This window comes from Epinephelus lanceolatus, chromosome 1 (genome assembly GCF_041903045.1).
Source record: "Epinephelus lanceolatus isolate andai-2023 chromosome 1, ASM4190304v1, whole genome shotgun sequence".
NCBI classification, from domain to species: Eukaryota; Metazoa; Chordata; class Actinopteri; order Perciformes; family Serranidae; genus Epinephelus; species Epinephelus lanceolatus.
The window spans coordinates 31,609,231-31,635,218 of NC_135734.1; the positions used below are offsets into that span (position 1 = coordinate 31,609,231).

The 25,988-nt window shown below is 41.4% G+C and overlaps 1 protein-coding gene across 1 annotated transcript in view; it reads left to right on the top strand.

Annotated features, from left to right (window-relative positions):
- iffo2b (intermediate filament family orphan 2b) overlaps positions 1-25,988 on the top strand; it is a 44,261-nt gene that overhangs the window by 10,177 nt on the left and 8,096 nt on the right. Inside the window, exons 2-3 of the mRNA XM_033627273.2 lie at positions 20,028-20,088; positions 25,209-25,304. Coding sequence (XP_033483164.1) covers positions 20,028-20,088; positions 25,209-25,304 — 157 coding nt within the window. The remainder of the gene's footprint in view (positions 1-20,027; positions 20,089-25,208; positions 25,305-25,988) is intronic.

Consider the following 25,988-nt stretch of genomic DNA (forward strand, 5'->3'; position numbering starts at 1 on the left):
GAACACACAAATCTCTGAGCGGTATATGATGTCGTACATGTGCCAGACGGGAGCATGGCGTGCGAGAGTCTTGACATGCTCTTAAATCTCGGTGGTCTTGCACGCTTGACCTTAAAGACGACCAGATGTGTCTCTCCTGAGAGCTCCTTGGAAACATTAATAGATGAAGTGCTTTAACCTTCAATGGCGGCGTTTTCATTATGGCTATCACAGCAGCAAAGAACGTTATCATGTTAAAGGCTCAATCTAAGATCTTAGTGCCAGCACAGGATTGTAACGTAGCGATCACTGCCAAAATGATTGACACTTCTCTTAATACACAGGCTCACAAGTTATTTATGTTTTCTGATACTGAGAGGTTTGCTTATGTCCACAAAATGTATATATTGCATCTTTCTGTCAAAATAAAGGTACATATATACATGCAATTGATGCAGAAATTTTGTTGTAGTACTCTTAATTTTCAATGTACATTTGTATCACACATGCTGCATTCTATTTATCAGTTTAGGGCGGGGGGTCTTAAAGTTTTGATGACTGAGAGCCAATTTAAGGACCTGACTTATGATTGAGGGGAAAATAGACACATAGAGCCAGTCCGACAAAGTAACCTTTTCTCTTCAGCTATACAGCTTTTTTTGGTGGCTTTTCTGTCTCACTTACATATCAGACTGCAAAGTTGTTCCCCAAAATCGTTAACTGCCAGAACATTAATTCTCATGAAACTTGCAAGGCGCCACTTGCTGATTTACAACCAGCAGCTTTCAACAAGTTGTCATCCCTAACCCGACAGACGCTTCTCAGGGCGGTGCCGAGTAGTGTGTTTAATGTAAGCTGTTGAAAGTGAAAGTATTGAAATGGACCGTGATGATTATAATGTAAAGCATGCATTTCATGTCACGTTTGCAGGCTGCGAAAAATGTTACAGAAGGCCGCCATTTCCCAGCAGGCCGCACTTTGAGCAATTATGGTTTGGGGCTTTCTTTACTGAGTCTGCCAATGGCCTTTTTTCCATCCCCACATCCTTCGAAGCTTTGTTTACCTCCTTTATTTAAGCAGAAGAAAATAGAAGAAATACTGTTTAATGAGGGTCTTAAAAAAACAGATTTCCTGAGGGCTGCGTGCCAGGTTGCCTTTTCTTCCAATAAATTGGAAGCTGAGCAACTTTCATCCCTCTCCTCTCCCCTGTAACCTCCATACTGCTCCAGAAATGTCATGACATTATATTTCTTGAGAACAGCTCCTCCAATCAGCAGCCCCAAATCTCAAAGACGTTCAGTTCACAATCATTAAAAGCCCAAGTAAACCATCAAATATGCACATCGGAGTGGCTGGAACATTAAAATTTGATGACTCAAAACAATTAATTTACTAGTTAATTTACTAGGCTGTGGTTCAGGAGGTAGAGTGGGTCTGACTCGTTAATCACAGGGTTGGCTGTTCGATCCCACTTCCCCCCGTTCTTGAGCAAGACACTGAACCCTGAAGGTCAGCGCCTTGCATGGCGGGTCGCTGTGCTCAGTGTTGTGGTTATATGAATGGCTGAATGAGAACTACACTGTAAAACAACTTGGATACAGTGACGGGACGTAACTAAGTACATTTACTTAAATACTGTACTTAAGCAAAGTTTTAAGGTACTTGTACTTGTACCTTAGTATTTCCATTTTATGCTACTTCCACTCCGCTACATTTCAGAGGCCAATGTTGTATTTTTTATTCCACTACATTTATTTAATAGCCGTAGTTAGTAGTAACTTAGTTTATTCATATTTTGTATCAGTAATTTAAATGTGCAAATAGCTAAGCCATCCAGCACTTTAGAGAGAAATTTAAATTAACTTCACTTTTACCAGCTGCAACATTTGAACACATTGACGCATTAATAATCATAATCCATTTATTTAATAGTATATATTATTCTAAAATGGACCGTTCTGCATAATGAGTACTTTTACTTTTGGTACTTTAACCCTTTTAATCCCATTTTTTTCCCAGACATAAAACTATCCAAATCACCTGTCACTTATAACCCTTTGAAATAATCAATCATTTATGGTCGGTCACAATTGTGGCCGGGGGAATAATGTGTCATATCTACCATTTATTGACCTAATTAACATCTCCTATGCAGTCATCAAAATACTTACATATCCCAGCTCAGCTACTGAAACATTAAATACTCTGTCACTGGCAGTCCCCAGCATCACCACCAGAATACTCTATCATATTCAAGAGTGACTACTTCACATATCAAAAACCTTTATACATACATACTGTATATCACTGCTTTGTCAGTGGCCTTTTACATTCACGTATGATGTGCTAGGTATCTGTCTACGTCTGCTGTTGATGTTCCAGGACGCGCTACCAACACTGTGACATCAGCAACAAAAGCGCATGGTTAGGTTTAGAAAAAAACATCTTGGTTTGGTATTTGGGAAGGGAACACCTGGCTCCTGGGTGAAAGTCCACCACCACTACCCCTCCTACAGCGTATCGTACCGCCCTGACCACAGGACTTTGTAACAGAGTTTTTCTACACTGTGGTTTCAGTACTTTTACTCAAGTAAAATATCAGAATACTTCCTCCCACGCTGCTTTGATAAAGGCACTATATAATTGCAGTCTATTTACCAAATTTCAAAAAGGAAGCGAGATCCGCTCCAAACATGCGGGGGATGTGATGTAACTGGATGTGGCCCTCAGGCCGGGAGTTTCAGTTTGCTGTACGTGATTAGTTAAAACACAATTGTGGTCAAGAAACCAGATTTAATTCTAAAAGATCAGTTTCAGCTTAATAGTCACTGCTGGGGTTCATCCTACAGGTGTGTGTACCCAGAGGTATAAAATACGTTTGTTTTGGGTGAAGTCTCTTAGCTCGATTGTGTCTCACATAATTTGACTGAACACACCCTGGCCAGTGAGGATTTGTGCCAGAAGTGAACATCTCATCATCCTTTTCTTCTTTAATGTCTCTCCCAGTGCAGCTCCACCCTGACATGGCCCGGGCATGCAGACCGTTGTTTGTGCACATATTCTTGTGCACTCACGGGGACTCTCACAAATCCACGTCATTCGTCAACCAGAACATCTGAGTCAAAGCCCCTCCATTATAGGAGTGTTAAGAGGGCTCTCTTTAGTGTAGTGTTTTTACAACTTATGTCTTTAGAGTATGTGCAGTTAAATGTCTTTTACTTGCTCTGTATGTTAAGTCAACAGCCAGCGGCTCAGAGCTGATATAATGGCTCTGTAATCTGGACTGCAGTGAATGAAGTCAGTGGGAAACTAACTAAACAGCAGTGTGTTGTGCTTTGTAGGATGTGGGGTGGGGTCGGTTTGCAGTCAAGATGAAGACTGCAGGGAAAACTGATTTTCTGTCACAACGCTCTGGTTCCCCCCCTCTGCTCCAGACTGCATTAATAAGCAATGAATGAATTCTTGTTGCTGCATATTAAAGGGACAGATCACCCCAAAATCAAAAACACATTATCCCTCTTACCTGTAGTGCTTTTTAGCAGTATAGATAGATTTGGTGTGAGTTGCCGAGTGTTGGAGATGTCTGCTTTCTCTCGTCAACACATTCTCACTCCGACCTCGTCACATTTTGACATTTGGTCATGGACCTTCCACGTCCGGATACAACGTGAAAGGTACACTGGGCGTGTTGGTTGTTGACGTTCTGGGACACCGTGTCAAGTTCTGCTTGTTACATATATTGTCCTCTTTCAAAAAGACTGTTTACATACAGTCTCTTTCAAAATAAACGCACTTTGTCGATACAACAATGTGAATTGAGTTTTTTTTCTTCCAACTACTAACACAACTTAGTTCAGCTTAGGCAACAAAAACACGTAGTTAGGTGTAGGAAAAAAGAACAGGATTTGGCTTTATAATCTAACGGAAGGTGGACACTGCTCTCCCAGGTGTAAGTGGTTTTTTGTTAGACCCATCCACCACCACTTCCGCATGGCCTACGCAGACTTTTGCCACCTTAACTTTCGTTCACATCCCGCGGTTAAACTACAAGGGCAACTGGCTGTGTATTATGCCGACGCTAAAGGATGGCTTTTTTTGTCAGTGTCCAACGCAGCAAGTCATTGCCCAAGCACTGGATTTTGAAGATTTCAGAGTGAGACCGGGTTGCTCTCCTAAATAATGGAACTAGATGGCACCCGGCTTGTGGTGCTCAGAGCGCCAAATAAGGTCTGTGGATTATCTTGACTAATCTCTACTGCTGATATCTCCAACACTTAGCAGCTCTCACCAAAATAATCTAGCTCAATAAATGGCACTACAGGTAAGAAGAAAAATATGTATTTTTGATTTTGAGGTGAACTGTCCCTTTAGTATCATTTTTCTCTGTGGCCTTTTAGTGCGTTTCTGAGTTTTGAGAGAAAAAACAAAACAGTATTTAATCAATATTTTGTGCAAGTCCAAAAATTGTTATAAAATCTCTCCAGGAGCTTGTCAGTCACTCTTGAGTTTGTAAAAGTTGTTGACAGAAACTCTTTTGACTTCCTGCCTGTTCTGCCAGCAAAGACATTTAACTGTCAAGTGTTATCGACATAAACAAACCATTAAGTTTGGGATGATTTCACAGCGGCAACTCCTTTGCATGTCTCTACAAAGACAGATCACTAACCGTTTGATAATTTGCCATTATAAACACCCACTCAGGTTGGTGCCTTTCCGAGCAATTATTAATTTTTTTTTGGGTAGCTCTAAGGTCATACCTATTAGTTGGTAAGTACATGTGAACATGTATGTGTTTGTCTCTTCTGTAAAGGGTTCATAGCTAACCTGGCAACAGTATCCCTGAGGCCAGAGAAAAGAGGGCTAGGACAGGCTTTGGAAGTTAAGCAATTAGATAATGCAAGTGCACAGTGCGAACAAGTCAAGCCCACACCCATATTGTCAGGAAAAGTCAGTGTGGCAACGATGTGGGGCCGTGTCAGGACTGAGGATTAGACATGTTACAACACTGGCTCCCAATTATCTGTCAGTCCATTAAGGGAGGATCCACCAGTACTGGTATTGTACCAAACCTTCTATTCAGACAGATGCTTTGATCAGTGGAAAAGAGTTCGTTAGAGTCTCAAAGATTGTCAACAACATGATTTGTGTCCAGGTTATATTTTATTTTTCAATGTTGCCTTGTTATGTTGGAGCCAGTCCAGGTTATACAAGAGGTTATTCTGCCTGAACCTGCTTCTCAGAGCTCCGTCAGTGTTGAAAAGTTGTTCCATAGAGTGAGGATTTACAGTAGATTACATACCACGACGTTTAAGTCTGTTAATGATGTATGAAGATCCCCCGACATAAACAAAGCTTATAGAAGCGTCATCCCTGTTTGAGTGCATACAAAGATACTGCTGCTGCAAGAGCTTTAATTAAGAGGCAGACGTTTACTTTTAGACAGAGAACATTCATCAAACTCACAGATTACATTTCCCAGTGCATACAACATCTCCCCCTTAATGTTAATGCTGTTTTATCCAGTCTGTTCCAAACATGCATTACGTCCCAGACTCTGACAAAAGTGCACTAGCTGATGTTGTGCTGCAGGAAAATGCACCAGGCTGTCTAAAAGTAATAAATGCACAACATCTTTGAACTTATTCCTGCACTTTGTATCAATACACTGAAACCACTTATCAATTTTTAATTATATAAATTTTTGATATTGCACTTACAAATTAAACCTGTGGTAGCCTACTTGAATAATAAAATCAATTTATTTTTCAGTCGCCTAGATACATTTTCCGCGATAAGAAAGACTGAAGTGCGATGAACAGATTGAAAACTCATTAAAACAGATGTTGACAGTTTTTAATTTGCAGTAGAAAAATGATAATTCAGTCAGGAACACTTAAGTCAAAGAAAACTTTATTTCCATTTGCAATATTATATTTGGCAGGTATGGCTCTGTTCTGGGGCCTCTCTGCCTTTCCTCGGGCCTACGCAGAAAGCCTCTGCCATGCGTCTACGTGGAAAGCCTTAAGACGGAGAAAGCACACCTGTCTGCCCTTCGACGTGCCTCCGTGGAAAGCCTTAAGGCGGAGAGAGCAAACCTCTCTGCCCTTCCACGTGCTTCTGTGGAAAGCCTTAAGGCGGAGAGAACCAATCTCCCTGCCCTTCCATGTGCAAATGAGGAAAGCCTTAAGGCAGAGAGAGCAAACCTCTCTGCCCTTCCATGCGCCTACATGTAAAGCCTAAAGCAGGGAGAGCAGCAGCAAAGACCCCCCAGGAACAGAAGAGAGCAGCATCAATGACAAACAGAAATGACATTGATAAGTCAGACACAACATGAAAAGGAGGAGCTGGGGTGGAGGCAGGTTGCAAAGTGGAGGAAGCAGCTTCCAGCACTTTAAATGGGTTGCATAGAAAGGAATCATGTGATCTATCAGCTGACTCCCTTCCATCAGTCAGCTGCTCCATCAGTTGATTGGGCTGTTTGAGATCAGCTGATGTAGCTGGGATGTGACCTGAGCTTGACATTGTGTCCTGCCTGAGCGAACGCTATGCTCAATTAAATCGTAATATATCTTAGTATATGTTATCACAATATTCAGCATATCGCAAAACATTTAAAATCGCAATGATGTTGTATCGTGATTTAAGTATCTTGATAATATTGTATCATGGGGCCTCTGGTGATTCCTACCCCTAATAAATCAATAATAGTATACATCCATGCACACATGCATACCCACACAGTTACACATATAGTATATACTGGACACATATACCTATATGTACATATAAAATGTAAGATATCTACTTACATATACCCATAGATATACACTGTACACAGAACCAGTCAAAAACCTAAACATGAGTTATACTTTTCCTCATAATATGAGGACTCAGTAATATTTCCCATCTCATTTACAGAGGCATTGTGTCACATTTTACATATCTTAACAGTATATCCAGCAGGTTTTACTTCATCAGCTGATTTTACCATTTTACACACACATGCAGCTTCAGCACAGTTTCAATTTTACAGATGACTTTGTATTTATGTACCAGAAGCTCTAATATAAATAGATTTACTGCATTAATGAGGGGATTTTATTGCCAGTAAAGCAAAAAGGAAATTTCTTTGATTAGGTCATTGTGCACACAAGCCCAACAGGACATTTCACACATCCCACACAGAAATAAGTGATACTAAAATGGTATTAAATGTGGTAGACATGTTGAAAAACCTAAACCAAAAGTAAATGCAGAGACATAAGTACAAATTTATATCAAAAGAAAACTGGTATAAGTTTATATATGCCAGCAGTTTGACGTCTACAATTTGAATAACCTCGAGGAAAGTTCCTCCCAGATTTTGATCAAAGCTCTCTGTATTTCCTTCCTGAAGTAACTCATCGCATAAAGGGGAAAATACTCCGCGAGAGATGTCTCCAACGACTTTCAAAGCCTGAAGATAAAAGCAAGCTTTGCGGACTGATAAAGGGAGACGGGAGGGAATGACCAATAATTTAGGGAGCAGTCCTCATATTTCATGAAGGAAGCTGATCTCTTTTGGTCGCTGTTGTCATATTTCACAATCTGAGGGCCTGAAGTTCAGCTTCAAACGCTTTGTTGGAGGAGACATAATACTGAAGGTTCTTAGGAAGAGGCATAGTGTCGTCTATTATGCTTCTGTTTATTTTACCCACTGCAGCATGTAGTTCCTGGGAACTTCATTGTTAGCATTCAACTGTTTGACTGAATGCTTCCTTAACTAAAATGAAATAACCTGGTACCACACAATACATAAACACAATAGAAGACAACCTCCCTGTAGGCTGCGCTACAGTAGCTACAGTACATGCAGATACAGTACAATTACATACACATGCAGATGGTACATATAAATATGCACATATACCTAAATATACACATTCACTTGTTGTATAAAAGGTAATTTATATAGTATAGAATTTAAAAAGGTTAATTTTTTCATTGCTTTAGAGCAAATTTCAACATCTTCTGCTTTCGCCTTGTGTTTTTTGGCTGCTTTTTGTTTTGAATACATAGAATTTAGCAACAGAAGTAAGAAATGTAACTTTGCAATAACGCGAGGGCTCTTACAGTTAACAGATAAGTTGTATTTAGCCATGTTAGCAGCGTGGGTCTAGGAATAACACTGTCATTTGCTCCACCAATTTGATCCATTCCAGACTGAAATATTTCCACAACTATTTTATAGATTTTATTGACAGACGTTTATACAGACATAGACATTGAGTTTTAGGTTACCAATCGATGAGATCTATTGACTTTGATGATCATCTGACTTCACCTCTAGTGCCACCATGAGGCTAACGTTTTGTCTTTTATTGAAATATCTTAACGACTGCATGAATTGCCATGAAGTTTGGTACACACATTCATGGTTCACAGAGGATCGATTGCAAAAAGTTTGATCCCCTCACTTTTCATCTAGTGCTACCATGAAGCCAAAATTTGTTTATCCAATATTTTGTTTTATGACCAAAAACCTGCTGAGCTAATGACATTCTCATCAGCCTCAGCTGTATTTTCTGTTTAGTACGATGGACTCAGGGAAAAAAATCCAAACACAAGACATCAGGCAGGATAAGGAGCATGGAAGACATCAAGAACACAGGGACGAGCACAGGCAGAACACAGGGAGGAACACAGGCAAGACCACAGACAAACTGACAAGAAGCAACGGGAAACACACAGGTATATACATACACAGAAAACTTATCATAAAAATGAGACACAGCTGGAGTAGGAAGATTTGGGCAAAAGGAGGGAAATGGAGATTGGCTAACAACAAGGGTGTGGTGAGGAACACTAGGGTGGAGCAAACGAAACTAACACAGAACAGGTGTGAAGGGAACCAGACATGACAAATGAGGAGATATTCTACAAAATAGCACAGGAAACAGATTAAAGATGAATGAATAACATGAATCAAGGAACACAAACAGAAAACTCCGAAAACAAAGCCCACAGGATAACAGAATATAGACAAACCCAGGATCATGACAGCTCCGATATAAAGAATAGAGAATTACAATAAGTAAGAATAAGAGTATCTCCATCGAAAGAATAAAACAAGAATAGAATAAGAGTAAACATAAGAAATATGTGCATTGTATGGTCAACAATCAACATTCGAGAGGTGAAAAATATTGCGGCAGTTAAGGCATTGCACCCAATAGATAATTCTGAATTATAAATGGTCGGTAAAAAAAGTCCACATGCTTGTCTACCAACTCAGACCGGCTGAGACCCTAAAGGAGGAGTTGTGCAGGTTGATGGCAGCCGGCAGGAATGTCTTCCTGTGGCCATGTTGTGCCAACATCACAGGAGGCAGAGAGAGAAAAAAAACCCTGAAATTTGCAGACTGTGAGCCAGGTCCTGACCAACCAGGTGTGGAGGCATTGCCTAAAATTTCAGGCATTTAAATCGGTGCATGATAAATTTAATAGAGCCATAATTTAGAAGTAAGACAGTTGGGAAATAAGGAATATTACTTGTATCACTAGATAAACCCATACTAACCTCTTGTAGGAGTATGTTCTGTAAATATATAAAAGAATGCATGTGTAATGTCAAATACGTCGCCAAAAATAAGAAACTCGCCGCCTGGAAAACAAGATTTAGAGCGATCAATCACACAATAACAAATACTGTCCTCGGTATTAGCTATTAGCACAATTTACAGGCTCCCTAAGGGCCGGTGATGATGGTGGCTTGGGAAAAGGTCTGCGGTCACTTAGCAATACCGACATCCCTCCTGCTTGGCCTGGTGGTGTCTGTGTCTTGTCGGGGTTAGCATGGCTATATTTAAGTCTGCCCATGCCTGTGGAACGTAAAGCAGAAGAACCATCCATCAGTGAGTGATGATCGCGCCGGACATCTCTGTGCACAGTTTACATGATTGAGCGAGCCAGGAATTAATCTGCGTGCACTTCCGAAGGCTCGGTTTCCATGGACACGAGATAGCTTGAGAAGATGGGGTGATGGAGGATAGTCTGTGTGTGTGTGTGTGTGTGTATGTCTGGTTGTGTTATGGATATGAATTGAGGTCAGGGAGGGAGGTGGAACAGAGAAATGAAATGAGCTTTGACCTTGGTGCGTCGTCTCGTCAGCAGAGACCCTCGAGCAGCCGGACGTCGGGCTCCTGAGCTGCTGTTCCTTTTGCCTCAATCTATTTCACTGCATCATTAGCACGCCACATGTGTGTCCCTGTGGAGTCTGGGGAGGCTTTACATTACAGAGCATCTTGGCATTCAATCGATGACCTACTACAGTCATACCTCCCCCTTTTTTTCCTCTCAGGGAAGCTTTACATTGCTCACTATTTCACATCTCTGTGCCACAGATGCCTCTTCCCATCACGCTCCTCCTATCCACCCAACATTATTGGAAGAATCTGCTCTGAAAATAAATTATGGCCCCGGCTTGTGCGCTTTATTGCACACAGAGGGTGGGGAATGCTGGTGTCATGGTGAAGACGTTATATAGGCACCTATAGGGATCCATGGGAGGAATCACAAGCACTCTGGACTCTCAGATGTAATTTGTCAAAGCTGTCAGTGGCCACATCTCATACGAGCGGCTGAGCTGAATGGGTGTTTGTCCTGCATGTAGCCAGATGTATTGATCCTGCAATCTGTTATCATATAACACTTCCTGTTTTACTATTGCCTGCCCTCATGAGAATGAATTGTAATGGTCCCATTAAAATCTCTTTATAGTGTTTGGACCTGGATTCTATTTTGCAGAGCCGTGCTATAGAAAAAGTTCATGATCATTTGTGTCATAGACTCTACTGACAAAGTATTATTGTTATTAAACACATCAGCTGCAGATAGGCTGCTAATTAAGTTAAGAAATACTAGTTATTGTGATTTGATAATATTCTTGCAAGTAATATTGCACTGCTAATACAGGCTATATACACCAATCAGCCAAAACATTAAAACCACTGGCTGGTGAAATGAAAAACATTGATCATCTGCTGTGAAACTTTTGATCCTGGTATTCATGTGGATGCTACTTGACACGCTTCACCCACCCAGACACCGTGGCAAACCAAGTCCCAACCCCCCATGACAACGGCACCGTTCAGGAATGGCCTGAGGAATGTGACTAAGAGCTCAGGGAGTTGATCTGGCATCCAAGCTCCCCAGATCTCGATCTGATCGAGTACTTCTAAGACATGCTGGTACCCCAGAGGTACCTCCAACCCACAGTGGGGCTTCCTTGGATCAGACCTGGCTCTGACCTGCATGGATGCAGGACCTCTGGGTGGGGTGCTGTGGTGTCTGGCATCAGGGTGTTGGCTGTGGGTCCTTTGAGTCCTGTGGGTTTTGAGGTGGGGTACCAGCATGTCACAGAGATGCTCAATCAGATTGGAGTCCTGGGAATTTGGAGGCCAGGTTGATGCCTTGAGCTCTTTGTCATGGTCCTCAGGTCATTTCTGAGCACTTGTTTTAGTGCGGCATGGTGCATTAGGGGGTGTACTTGGTCTGGAACAGTATTTGGGTGGATGAAGTGTCTCAGATGGTATCTACATGAATCCCAGTACCAAAGGTTTCACAGCAGAACATTGCACTGTAACGAAATGATCAATGTTATTCACTTCACCTGTCAGTGGTTTTAATGTTTTGGCTGATCGGTGTATAACTGATACTGTAACAGTTAACTTCTAGTATCTCGAGTAACCCATTAATGTTCTGGTTTTTGCCAAACATTCCCATATTCACCCTGGGTCTTTAAAAAAATTATACAACACAGATTAATCTATAAATTACAATAACATTACTTGCAAACCCTGAAGAACGTTCTATCAATGAAACCCCAAAATCTAAATGTTACCATAGTACTACTTCAAGTATTTATTTGGGTACATATGTATGTATTTATTTATGATGTTTTTGGGAATATGGACAGATATAACAACAGTTCAGTATATACAGGCAGTTGCCAGTTTATTAGGTACACCTAGCGAAAACCAATGCAGTTTTACCCCTTGTTTCCATTTACGTATGGGTACGGAGACAAGGCAACCGCAAGTCAAGTCATTCCTATGGGAATCTCTTTGATAACCAATGTGCCCGCAAAACGAAAGTAATGTTATTCTGCTAAAATATGGTTATACATTATATACAGTCAGATTGTCATTATGACTTGTTCGGCAGTTTATACATCTTTTTAATTAAATATTTCACAAAGCGTACCACGTATCTGGTCCTGTTGTTGTCCCAGAGATGTTCCAAGCACATATTCCAAACTACTGGATGGTGAAAAATTGACAAAATTGGCCTCTCATCCATTGCTACAGGTAATTACTATGAGGTTTCTCTTCATCCGTAAAGAACTGCACTTCCTTGCCTTGGACACTAGAGGCATCATCCGTATATCTACAGATCTACGTACACCAGTCACATATGTAAGTGGAAACAAGGCATAAGAGAAGCGTTAATTCAACTGTTTAATTATTTTGGAGGATGTAGTTTGTGGAGCTGTTGAACAGTGTTGCATTAAACATACAGGCATTGTTATCTCTGTTATGTCTCTTATTTAGGCTTCCCTAGGGGATCTTGAAGTTTTTATACATGATACGATTGAGGAAATTCAGTTGCTACTTGGCAACCAAAATCGCTAACTTTAGCTCACAGCACTAGCGTTGATGACAGAACACAAAACGTTAAACATGAACGACACCTCTTCCCAACCGTAGTAAAGTAGACAATGAGGTACAACCTAATTTTCATCAAAATGAGCCATACCTTTGAGCTTAACAAATAACATTGCTCTCTATGTAAACCCTGATGTGAGACGAGCACATGTAAACTGTCTAAAAATGGCAAAACCAAAAAGAGATGGGTTATACAGCAGCACTATACACATAATTTATGGTAAAAAAGTCAATAACCTCTCTCTCATACAGTGTAATGTCACTTTAATCACCTCACACACATATAATTATTTTTACGTCTAATATTTGTTGTGTGTAAAAGAAGTGTTTGCTTGAGCCAGGTGAGGCCGCGGTACATAGGCACATGTGTGCACGTGATAAGGATGGTACAGCTCTGCCTCATTTTGAGCCAGGAGAAGCCCTGTAAATCCTCTGAGGAAAAGCAGAACCTTGAGGATCAAAGTTGAATAAGATGAACTAATTAGAAGGGGTGTGATAAAGCCTCAGGTGTGTTTATGAGTTAACCTGCTTTGAGGCATAGGCTTGTAATTTGCCGTCTAGTTACTGAGAATTTCCACCCAGTAAGTAACACTTTCCAGTACATCGTATGGTTTGAACAGGGTGTTGTCTGACTCACACTTTTATTTGCAATGAGCAACAGAGAGTTTGTGGAAGGATACACGACCACACCTCAAAGTTTTCCCTGTGCTCCTTTTGGTATTTACCGCGTGTTGCATAACATTTCTCTGGAATCGCCAGATAAACGTTTCATCATTAAAATAATATTGTTATGACAGTCACCTCCAAGATATAGTTTTTTATTGGCTTGATTGGCAGACATAAATCAACCTTAATTAAATCATTAAGGAGTGCCAAAAAATGTTACCAACAGCAGTGTCATTAGCCAGTACCAAGCACAGGAACATTAGTGCAACAGATTTGGATGTGTGCATGTGGTGTCCTCCGGCACACTGATGGGAAAACACTGAGGCAGCTTGCGTGCAAACTCCCAGACATACCACACAAGGCAGGGAGTGTTAGTTGGCAGGCGCTGCAGGAATGCTATTGTTCAACAGACAAAAATTATATGAGAAAATGTCAGTTTGATGTGAGACACTTCATTTTTCCCTCAGCGTTGCACCGCAGCATCCTCGTAAATCACAGTTTTCCATGAATCACAGAAAATGTAGTTGTGTCTTTTTTTCTTTCCATTGAGATCTGTTGTTTTCTCCATTAATTTAATTTGAATAATTCTACTTAAAGGTCCAGTGTGTAGGATTTAGTGGGATATGTCGGCATGAATGGAGTATAATAAGTATGTTTTCTTAAGTTTGTAATCACCTGAAAACAAGGATCGTTGTGTTTTCATTACCTTAGAATGAGCCTTTTATATTTACATAGGGGGTGGATCCGTGAATCTGTCATGTTGCAGCACCATGTTTCTACAGTAGCCCAGAACGGACAAACCAAACACTGGTATTAGTTCGGGCCTTTCATGTTTTTGTGTTGTAGTTAGCAGCCACTCAGTGACAAAGAGTGTCGGAAAAACACTGATTTTTTAATGTAAAACTTCTTTATTCAGCGTTTTTACCGGTTTAAATCACCAGCGGTCTCATTTATAAACATTGCGTACACACAAAACAAGGCCTGAAAGAAGCGTTCGCCACTTCCCACGCAAAAGTTGTAATCTATAAAAACAGACTTGATGGGAGAAACTTTGACCCATGTTTACGGACATTTTGGAGACAGGAAATTGGCAACACAGATTGTGAGGTGGAAGCCTGATTGTAGAAATTGCCGAATACTTCTGGCTTTTGTCCGTACGTGTATTTTAGTACGGATGAATGAAGCCCCAGGTATGTTTGTACTGGAGAGGAGGAGACCTCTGTGGATAATTCAGCTCAGGGTAAAAACCTCCTGAATGTCTTGTTTAGAAATAAGGTCAGCACACATTAGCAAGTGCTGAGTAAACGGCCCGTCTCCAACATGCTAAACAGCACGGAGAAACACTGATTTGTAACATGAATCTGTTTTAATCAGTGTTTTTACCGGATTTAATCACCAGTCTGTTTGTTTTGGAGGAAGAGACCTCTGCAGATAATTAGGCTCCTGATAAAAAATTCCTGAACAATAAACACTGAAGGAATTCTAAGCAGGAGAAGCTGCAGCTGGTTGCAACCAAATCCCCTTAATTCCCACACTGTCCCTTTAAGTGCTGCTGTAGCTTATCATGCAACAGTGTTTTAAGAAAGCAATCGCCCTATGTTTATTTTTAGGATTGGAGGAAACATTACTGAAATAACCATGCAACATGTAATTTTCTGCTCCTAGGAGACTCCCAAGCAAAGCAGCATTTTCTCACAATAAGGATTGTTCCAGTGTTCATGGTTCAGGAGATTTTTAAAAACTGCAAAACACACTAAATGAAGCAGTTGTACTGTACAAATCAGTGTTTCCCTGACGCTGTTCGGCACGGCAGGGGCTGGAGCCAAGCTGCCGTTAACGTTAGCTCAGCTTGTTTCTCTGATAATTTAAGATCCAGATGTCTGGTTAGAATATATAGTTAGAAAAGCAGTGTGTAGGATTTAGTGGCATCTATCAGTGAGGATTGCAGATTGCAACCAGCTCAATCCCACGTGTCAAGCATGAACTCCCAGTTAGGATTCCTGCAGTGTTAATTGTCAGTGTTTTTTACTGGGAGTCCAGTTATCCGTTGAGGTCTCTTCCTCTCCAAAACAAACAAAACGGGTGATTTAAACTGCTATAAAGACACTGAATAAAGCAGTTTCACATCATAAATTCAGCGTTTTTCTGATGCTGCATGTCGCGGAGGGGTTGCTAACTATGGTGGTTAACTCGCAATAACGTGAATGGTACTCTCTAGAGACACTTTTGGGTTTATCCGTTCTGGTGCTGTAGAAACATGGCAGTGGAACATGGCAGAGTCCGTGGACGAGGATCCGTTTGTATAGGATCATTTATATAAATATAAATGGCTCATTCTAAGGTAACGAAAACAGGACAGTACTTATTTTCAGGTGATTATATACTAAAGAGAACATACTTATTATAATAAGTCCCATTTTTGACATTATATCCCCCTAAATCTGATACACTGGACCTTTAAAAACGACAAAATCTTAAAAGTCTAATGTAAAAATGTGTCTTAAAATGACGTCATTGACACGGACCGTGTCCTTGATTAAAATTAGAGATATCTCTGGGATTGAATATTATTAGAAACTTTTGAGAAAATGTCAATACACAACTCACCAAAACATATAACACTGGTCTAGTTGTTTTAGACATTTTAATGCATTTTAATTTCAAGGTCTTTTCTTTTCTCAATGAAAATTAAATAGTATCTTTATGTAGCTCTTAAAAACCTCCATAATTAAATTTTGGCTTTGCTCACTATCCATTTTAGTTTATTGTTGCCTCCCCAAGATGGAAAAGAAACCACATTTTATTGCAGCAATTTCAGTTGGCCTGGCAGGCCGAGCTAACACATCTGTAACACCGCATGGTTCGTTTTTGATTTATTAGAGCAAGAATGCAGAGGATGTGTGTGGAGGTAAACAGATGTCTGTGAGTTGACACAGGCTCCAACCCTCCTGCTGTCTTTGTCCTTGTAAGGAGACTCCGGGTGTGTTCATTTGACTGAGTCACGCCAAAAGGTACAGGAAAACCAGAACCACAGCCACGGCAGACAGGCCAGATAGATAGAATAGTTTTGCGATGCGGTCGTGTCATCTTTGTTTGGATAAGCCATTTTTATCTGGATGCTTGAGAACAGTCGTGGTTTTCCATTAGACTTTTATGGATTGCTGAGTTGTAGCAGCTCCAAATAATGTGGAAGCAGTCACTGCTTAGCTCTGTCATTAGCTCTGATAGATGACATAAATGGCCTTGACATAGTGTTGACACAAAGAGGCTTTCCCTCCGTCAGTAGGTCGATTTAATCATCCAGTTATCACCGGTGGTACTGAAGAAATGGACGTGGTGGTTTCGTCAGGAAGTGACAACATGAGTGATGCCTGTGACACACTGGTTTGTGTCTGCAGAGGATGCAGTTGTGAACTCTGACGACCTCAGCCGACATCCTGCGGCAGACAGGCAGAGTGTTGTGGACACAGTAAAGCAGCTCTGCCAGCGTTTTTAGAACAAGGCTTCAATCACAGTGCGAGCTGGCACGCCCTGCCGAGGAATACTTCTCCCTAATTAGACAGTGTACATTCAAGTGGGTTCTGAATGGAAACAAGGCTGCTTCTTGTTGACAAAGTGAGCCTCTGGTGACGCATGTTTGTGATACCAAAGTGACTTCTGGCTGTGTTTGTGTGTTCCTCCATGGTAGAGGCCTCAGCAATGTCCCAGAATGCAGCAGTGCTCATCAGATGTCAGCTTTCTCCCTTACAGTAAACATATAGATGGTCAAGCATGTGCTGCTTACACCAGTACACACAAATCTTCCCACTGGCTCACCCAGTCTCTCACACACACACAGAAACCCCGCTCTGGTTATATCCTCCACATTTCCCACAGTGGCTCATCCTCACATGGCTGTCTGTCGCTGTGTGGTGACTTCATATCTCTGAATGAGCTCCCTTTCCATTCTGAACCTCAAACTCTCTTTTGGGAAGCGTCCGTGACTCAGCATGACTGCTGTCTCATATCTCAGGGAACAGGATGAGTGTGTATTAGGAGCGTGCTGAACTGACTGATGCAGTGTGTTCTGTTTCCTCTGTGCAGTCCATACTGAGAGGCAATTTAAGAGCCTCCTAATTTTGTTTTTACATAGCTGCCATGGTGCAGCTGAGTGATATGGTCCACCAGGAGAGGGGAAGAGAGCTGTGTTGCTTATAATAGCTTGTAGCTCAGAGGGGAGTCTGGCACTTTATTTTTAGCCGTGCTAGCGGCATGTTCGGTCAGTCGGTTGGTCGGTCAGCCCACCGCTTTGATACAGACTGAAATATCTCGACAACTATGGGATTGATTGCTGTGACATTTGGTTTGCACATTCATGCCCCCCTCAGGATGACATGTAATCACTTTTGTGATCCCTGACATTCCCATCAGCCTCAGCTGCACTGCTGCTACAGCATGCTAACACACTAAACGAAGATGGTGAACATAGTGAACATTACACCTTCTTAACATCAGCATTTTAGTCAGCTTGGATGTGTCTGTGAAGATTCTTAGTCATCCAGGTCATGGTAATCTTAAGTGCTAAGCGTAGGTAAAGCACTTATGGGTAGGCTTGGATGGTATCACAGTACTACAATATACCAGGGTATTTAATAACCCCAAAGGTATGATTTTAAATACTATCAAAAACACAGGTGCTCCTGTTTCTATTAAACTGATACAACCATGCTGTATTTTGGTGTAGTGATGTAGTGCACAGCACAAACCACCAGAGGTCAGTCTCTACTGGTGATACTGGCAGCTGAGGTAAGAAAGATAGTGATTGTGAGTGGTGGGGATAAGCTTACAGGACTATTAAAAAGCCAGCCAGCAACACCAGAGAGAGACACCATGGCTAAACAGCATGTTTTCACATCTAACTGGACGCATATAAGGTTGATTTTGAGAAATCTATGGGCTACAATGATTTTATGTTTTTATACAAATAACGTTAAATACTGCATACCCCTTTGAAATGTTAGAAAGGTACAAAGGTATGAAAAACTTAACACCGCCTAAGCCTACATTTTAGCATTGTCAATGTGACATTAACTTTGAACTCAAAGCACCTCGAAGTACAGCCTCTCAGAGCTGCTAGCATTGCTGTGGACTCTTCGCCGAAACCACACCAAGCAGCGGCACAGTTCATGTGTTTCAGGCGGGAAGAAAGTCTCCGTAACATAGGTCAACATGCACCCAGGATCACAGGACTTTTAGGACGTTTACTGAGAGGCTGTAGTTGTGCTCTAGCTCAGTGGTTCCCAACTGGTGGGTTCTGGTCCAAGAGTGGGTCTTGGGTCCATTTTCAATGGACCGCAAGTGACTCACAAACGTGTCCAGTTTGTAAAAAAAAAACACTTTATTTTGAAGTACAGTGAATTTCCAGCACAGTGCCTTTACTTTAAGTGCCATATCCTGCTGTAGAGTGAGTGACTAACAGACAGCTACATGACAGAGACAGCAAGCTAGCTTAATGACATGGCCAAGTATGATGCTAATTTAAATTGAACTGACCTTGAACAAATGACTAAGGAGAAATCTGGACACCCTGACTGAACCAGTTGGGAATCACTGCCCTAGCTACATTTTGTAGCTAAAAGTTAAACTAACCCCAAGTTTTAGTTTGGCCACATTTAGCTGCAGAATCAAACATTGGCAGCTCAAAGCAGCCGCTGCAGCTTTCTACAGACAATGCATGGCAGCTTGACCTCAGGCTGCACTTTGCCACCACTTTGTATGTTTTCAGAGTTCATCTTGGGTGATCCTATCTGCAATATCAACACCTACAACACATTCTAAAGATCAACTTGCCCACTACCCCAGGACAATGAAGACAACAATCTTGAACACTTCACCTCAGTGTGCAGTTGTTTTGACTGAGTATTGTCCTCTGTATTTTTCTGTGTCTCGACATCACTACAAATGAGGGAAACCTCAATGATTTTCAGGCTTAACTCAAGGTTTGAATGAATGAATGGATCTTATATTGCTTGCAGTTTGACTAAACGAATAATAGGAGCTGCTTGGTTTAGTCTGACATATCTGCCCAACTGGCAGCTATGATGTAGTGAATATCTCAGTCTCGCTTATCTTCAGTAAATATTGAAATTACAAGGCTACTAATGGCTTTGCACAAAGGTTGGAGGTGTTGGTACATGTCAAGCTTTATCTGTGTTTGTTTTATGTCAATAGCATGACTAAATATTTTCATTTGCTTTGAAGTGTCATCACTGAGATCTCATAACTCACTCCTGAGACCTTATGAGAAATGAAGCAGTTAGCGTGAAGGAATTTGGGCTGCAGCAGAGGTACTCCACCCTTTTGGGTGTGTTACAGCTCACATATCCCTCTACAGTCACTCAAAGGTTCAAAAACAATTCATGAGCAATAGTTGTTGTGTTTTTGAGAAGGATAAAACTCCATTCTCTCTTTATTGTCTTTTATTGATGCAGCGGGGTTGTAAAGATGACCACACAAAAGAGGAAGTAGACAAAAGATTGGAAAAAGGGGGAAGATAGTGGGTGTGAGCCCTCACTGTCAAGGGCATTTTGTAATCGGAGTTGGGAGTATTATCCCCACAAAAGTACCATTAACCTGTCTAGTGGCCCCCAGGGGACAGGGCCCAGTGGTAACTGACCTAACTCTGTGCTCTGTGTTGCAGATGGGAGGAGGAGCTGTCCAAGCGAGAGCAGCTGGAGTCCACGGTGGAAACAATGCAGCAGGTTGGAAAACATTGGCAATAGAATATATTTCCACCAACATATGCATGCACAGCTATTTGAAGTCTTGCCAATGGTTATTTACATGCAGACAAGGAGCACAAATACAGTCTGAGGGAAAAAAAGCGTGTGTGCGCCTACATTTTGAAAACTGCTACTCCAGCATATGCATAAACATTTATATATAGCTCAATTTCTCACTGTGTTATATTCTATGTGGACTCAGCAGAGCGGGAGTCAGCACAGCAGAAGGATGTGTGTCAGATTAGAATAAACATATTAAAAACCCATCAGGAGGGGCCTGTTGGCCCAGATATAGATACAAACATCAAATATCACCAGCAGTCTTGCCATTATGTTTCTGTTCAGAGCAGGCAGGAAATAGATGTAGAGGCAAAATCAATTTAAAGTGTCACACCTTGAGGCCATATCACAAAAACATACTGGTGAGAGTACCTCATCTGGTCGGCATCCTTTCCTCTACGCTTCTGCGCAAATTGATCAGTGACAGCATGCATGTTTGTCTTGGATTCTGGGTCAGCAAAACCCCAGATAGAGAGGTGGAGTGCCATCCCACGGGGGTTTTAACCTTTAGAGCACATAGGCAGATGCCGCTGTGCGTGGAAGAGATGGAAATCTGTTCAGAGATAGTAAATTCAGTGCAAACAGCCTTTTATTGTGAAGGGCTCAGAGCCAAAGGGCTGTTACCATGTGCTGACTTAATACAGGAGCAAAATGTGTCAATTTTCGAGCAACAGAAGAAAGTCAATAGGGTTAATCATCCGTTATGTCTTTATAAATTTCAGCTCTAAACTGCTGAGCATGTGTTTACCAGCTAAATACTACAGCCATTTATCAGTGGGAAATTAGGGGTAATTGTTTGTTTGCAAGCTCCTAAGAAAAAATCATTTTCTTAAAAATTACAAGTGTCAGAGGGCTTGTAGCTGAAGACAGAATTGAAAGTAGAGCCTTAAAGTGGTAGTTTGACACCTTGGTAAACACGGTTAAGTATTGTCTTGCTGAAGGTAAATCAGGAGATGGATTTCATTCTCACGTATGTACAATAAATAAAGAAGCTACAGCCTGTTAGCTTAGCTTAGCATAAAGACTGAAGACTGAAATTGGGGGACACAGCTAGCCTGGCTCTGTCAAATGGAAACAATATCCACCAACCAGCCTGTGTAAAAAAGGACAAGTTATGGTATTTTAGGGCAGTGTTGCCAACAGTTAACCAATGAAAGTAGCTAGCAGTAGCTCCAAAGATTGCTACCAGATGACATCATATGCTTATTTGCATATTTATGACATTATCAATCATTCAAGGAAGCATTTAAACTTGGCTGAATAAAATTAAACAGAAAAATCTTCAACAAAACATGAGAATGACATGCATGCTATGGTGCTCATACTATAGTGCACCATAGTCTTGTGTTTCCAGTTCAGAGAGCCAAAGAGTCAATATAATCATGGAAACTCACTATGACTGAACTCCCACAGCAAGCAGCATCTCCAAGCGTCTCCTCTTGACACCTCCTGCATGTCCCTGCAGCTACTGCCTGGCTTAAGGGTACAGTCACACATTGGCAAATGGAGGCAAGTGACCATCACCTGCCGAGGCAGTATTCATGCTGAATGTGGGTAATGTCAGCTGTGATGGGTAGTTTGTTTTTTCACGTACATTATCATACAATATCAGCTGGTTAAACATGGCAACAATCAATGTCTCCTCCACACATAGCTGACCTCCTAACTTTGCCAATCAAAGTTCACCAAAGTTGAACTCCATGCAATTAAAAGGTTCAAATTTGCTTTGCCACCTGAAGCAAATATTTTATTCACCCCTTCACTAAAGGCTCAGAGACACCAAACTGACATCAGAGAACTAGTGGCAATGACAGCCCCTGCTGCGTTGCCCCACGTGGCTGTGTTTCAACAGAAAATTGCACATAAACACTCCAAACCAATGGCCAGCAAGCACATATGTTCTGCGCCTGTGTGAGAGGACATACCCCGTTCATATCAGCAGATGACCGTCGTCTGTAATCACCATTCAAAATGGGAAACTGGAAGACTAGTATTGATGCTAGTTACGTGATCCAGTGTTGAAAGAACAGAGCATATTTACTGCTCACCAGTGAACAATAACACAAACCATCAGGAAATGTTTCTGTTGAAGAGCTCAATGACTAAGAAAAACAATCTTACTTCATACAAGAAGGTTGTTTTGGACTCACTCTATCTTTACTTTAGCTTTTTGTTTACATTCCTCACTTTCACCTCTCTTGTTGTGTGCTGAGCTGAACTAACAGTAAGTGATTTCATTCACTGACTGTTGCCGACGCTGATTCAACTTGCTGAATCAGTGGGGAAAAGCCTACTAGCACTGATGAGGGCCAACAGTGCGGGACACACCGCACCAACAAGGGTGGCAGGCGCTCACCAATAGCCCAACTTTGACCGACGGCCAACATTGACTTGGTGTGTCAGGGCCTCTACACTGAATGGAAGTGAACGTGAAGCAAATATTCACCAGTGTTTATTTTGCTCACTGTTATACAGTACAGGCCAAAAGTTTGGACACACCTTCTCATTCAATGCGTTTTCTTTATTTTCATGACTATTTACATTGTAGATTCTCACTGAAGGCATCAAAACTATGAATGAACACATGTGGAGTTATGTACTTAACAAAAAAAGGTGAAATAATAATAAGACACGGCGGTTGGAACCAAAGATCTCAAATTTGGACTCATCAGACCAAAGCACAGATTTCCACTGGTCTAATGTCCATTCCTTGTGTTTCTTGGCCCAAACAAATCTCTTCTGCTTGTTGCCTCTCCTTAGCAGTGGTTTCCTAGCAGCTATTTGACCATGAAGGCCTGATTCGCGCAGTCTCCTCTTAACAGTTGTTCTAGAGATGGGTCTGCTGCTAGAACTCTGTGTGGCATTCATCTGGTCTCTGATCTGAGCTGCTGTTAACTTGCGATTTCTGAGGCTGGTGACTCGGATGAACTTATCCTCAGAAGCAGAGGTGACTCTTGGTCTTCCTTTCCTGGGTCGGTCCTCATGTGTGCCAGTTTGGTTGTAGCGCTTGATGGTTTTTGCGACTCCACTTGGGGACACATTTAAAGTTTTTGCAATTTTCCGGACTGACTGACCTTCATTTCTTAAAGTAATGATGGCCACTCGTTTTTCTTTAGTTAGCTGATTGGTTCTTGCCATAATATGAATTTTAACAGTTGTCCAATAGGGCTGTCGGCTGTGTATTAACCTGACTTCTGCACAACACAACTGATGGTCTCAACCCCATTGATAAAGCAAGAAATTCCACTAATTAACCCTGATAAGGCACACCTGTGAAGTGGAAACCATTTCAGGTGACTACCTCTTGAAGCTCATGGAGAGAATGCCAAGAGTGTGCAAAGCAGTAATCAGAGCAAAGGGTGGCTATTTTGAAGAAACTAGAATATAAAACATGTTTTCAGTTATTTCACCTTTTTTTGTTAAGTACATAACTCCACATGTGTTCATTCATAGTTTTGATGCCTTCAGTGAGAATCTACAATGTAAATAGTCATGAAAATAAAGAAAACGCATTGAATGAGAAGGTGTGTCCAAACTTTTGGCCTGTACTGTACGAGTGAATGCAAGTAAGCGTCAACTGCCGATATTGGTGCTGACGGGGGCATTACATGGCCTGATGTGATACACATGCAAAACTAGCTTGCTAGCTAATGTTAGCTATCTTGTTAATAACTAAAGCAAAATATGATGATTTTGGTACACTTTCCATTTCCTCACATACCATGCCCATCTCCCAACTCACTGCCAGCCAGGCAGCAACTCCCATGAGTGGCAAATTGTATTTGTTGTGGCCAGTACCATAACATATCAACTGGTTAAACAAGGTTACTTCCTATGTCTCCCACACACACACACGCAGGACGACTTTGTAGTTCAGCTCTACTTACTTGCTTTGCCACCGGAAGTGAATGTTTTATCCGCCTCTGTGCTCGCACTGAATATTGGTGAACAGGAGACGAATATTTGCCAATGTTAATTTCGCTTATGTGTGTCCCCGAAGGAGAGACCGTTGTTATTATGACGCACACCTATGGAAAATGGTGGGAGAGACCCCGCGCGCATGGCGGAAGAGCCGTGAATCGCGCAGTATGCATGGAAATAAATTACAATACAATACATCTCTCTCTTTTTCATCTGAAGAAGTCGCTAAATCTGCCGCTAGTCTCTTTTTATAAATAAATTCACTGAGAGGGTCTGAAAAGTCTCTAAATCTGGCGAGAAAGTCGCCATGTTGGCAACACTCGGCTGGTCTCTCTGCTGGTTGCCTAGCAACACCCTCCCCAGTGATGATAAACCACTGGAGAATCACTGCTCCTGGCTACAAACAGCCTGGCTCATAACTGCCTGTAAAACCACAACATGGCCACTTTCCATTTCAGTTTTTGCACGGATCAAACAAACAAGATAAAACTTGTTTAGTGGGCTTTAGGCGTTGGTAGGTGGATTTTATTTCCAGAGCAGAGCAGAGCCAAGCTAGCTGCTTCAAGTCTTTATGCTAAGCTAAGTTAAGCTAACTGGATGCTGGCTGTAGCTTCATGTTTACAGTAACGTTAAAGGATATAAAGTGGTTTCCAGCATCACTGCAAGAAAGAGGAAAAGCATTTCCCAGAGTGTTAAACTATTCAATTTTAGCCTCTTGGACCTAATTCACATTAACCTTTATACTCCTCTTGTAAGTATTTGACATGGCCTCCCTGATAAGGTTACAGCTCAGTCTTTCAGCAGAGGCTCAAATTTGCATCATCTCAGTTATGTAAAAATGAAAAGGAAAGTAATCTATGACCTCTGGTACTGATCATAAAAGCTAAACAGTAACCCATATGAAAATGTATAACAGTATAAAGGCTTTATTTGATTAGAGGAGCCTTACCTGAATGCAACAGGCGTCACTTTTATCTACCTGTTATCAAAGCTTGTTATAAAGATTTATTAAGTCATTAGACTTTATTTCACAAGTTAATTGTGGCTGAGTCGACTCCTCTAACCTTAATAGTATCTTTGTTTTTCTGTCATGTCATGTCACTGTGACGTCCTCTCAGAGTGTGCGGGAGTCAGCCGAGATCCAGGATGAGCTGAGCGAGAAGGTGGACAGACTGAAGGCTGAACTTGTGGTGTTCAAGAGCCTGATGAGTGATGTAAGTATTTGTTCAGGGTGATGTCATCATTATTTCCCCATACCTGACAAAGCTTTCACAGCATTGAAAAAGTGCTGCGTTAACTCCCATACATTATAAAGTAATCACGTTAAGGGTTTCAACAGGTGTGTTTGAAGAATGTGCTTTTGTTTTCCTGCTCATTGTGATATAGGCTGTCATTCATACAGGTCAAGATAATAAAAGTGAACACACACCCTTCCTTCCTTCCTTATTGGGGTGAATATATAAAGCCAGAGAGCCTTCAAGACAAACATTCATTCAAAACAGCTCAAATAGCAGCTGTAGATCAAGAGCACTTCCTGTTCTGTACAGCAGTGCATTGTTCTCTGGCATGTCTGCTCAAGTGTGATATACAGTTATAATATACTGCAGTGGGCCCAGTCACAGCTAGTGCTTGCTCAGGGATAAATATAATTGGATGTTGTTGTTTTTTGGGGAAAGCTGTGTTGTTTATCCTGCTTCTCTTCACTTTTGGCATTTGGACATTGTAGATTTTTCATATTATTTTCTTTGCTTGACTCCATCCCTGATGTGGGATTCCAGAGGCGGGTAAGTGGCATAGAAGTAGTGGATCTCCTAGGTTAGACTTAGCAGTTAGACATGCTGTATTTTGTGCTCTAGATGCGATGGCCCCCTTGTGATTGCTCACAAGAGATCCTCCTA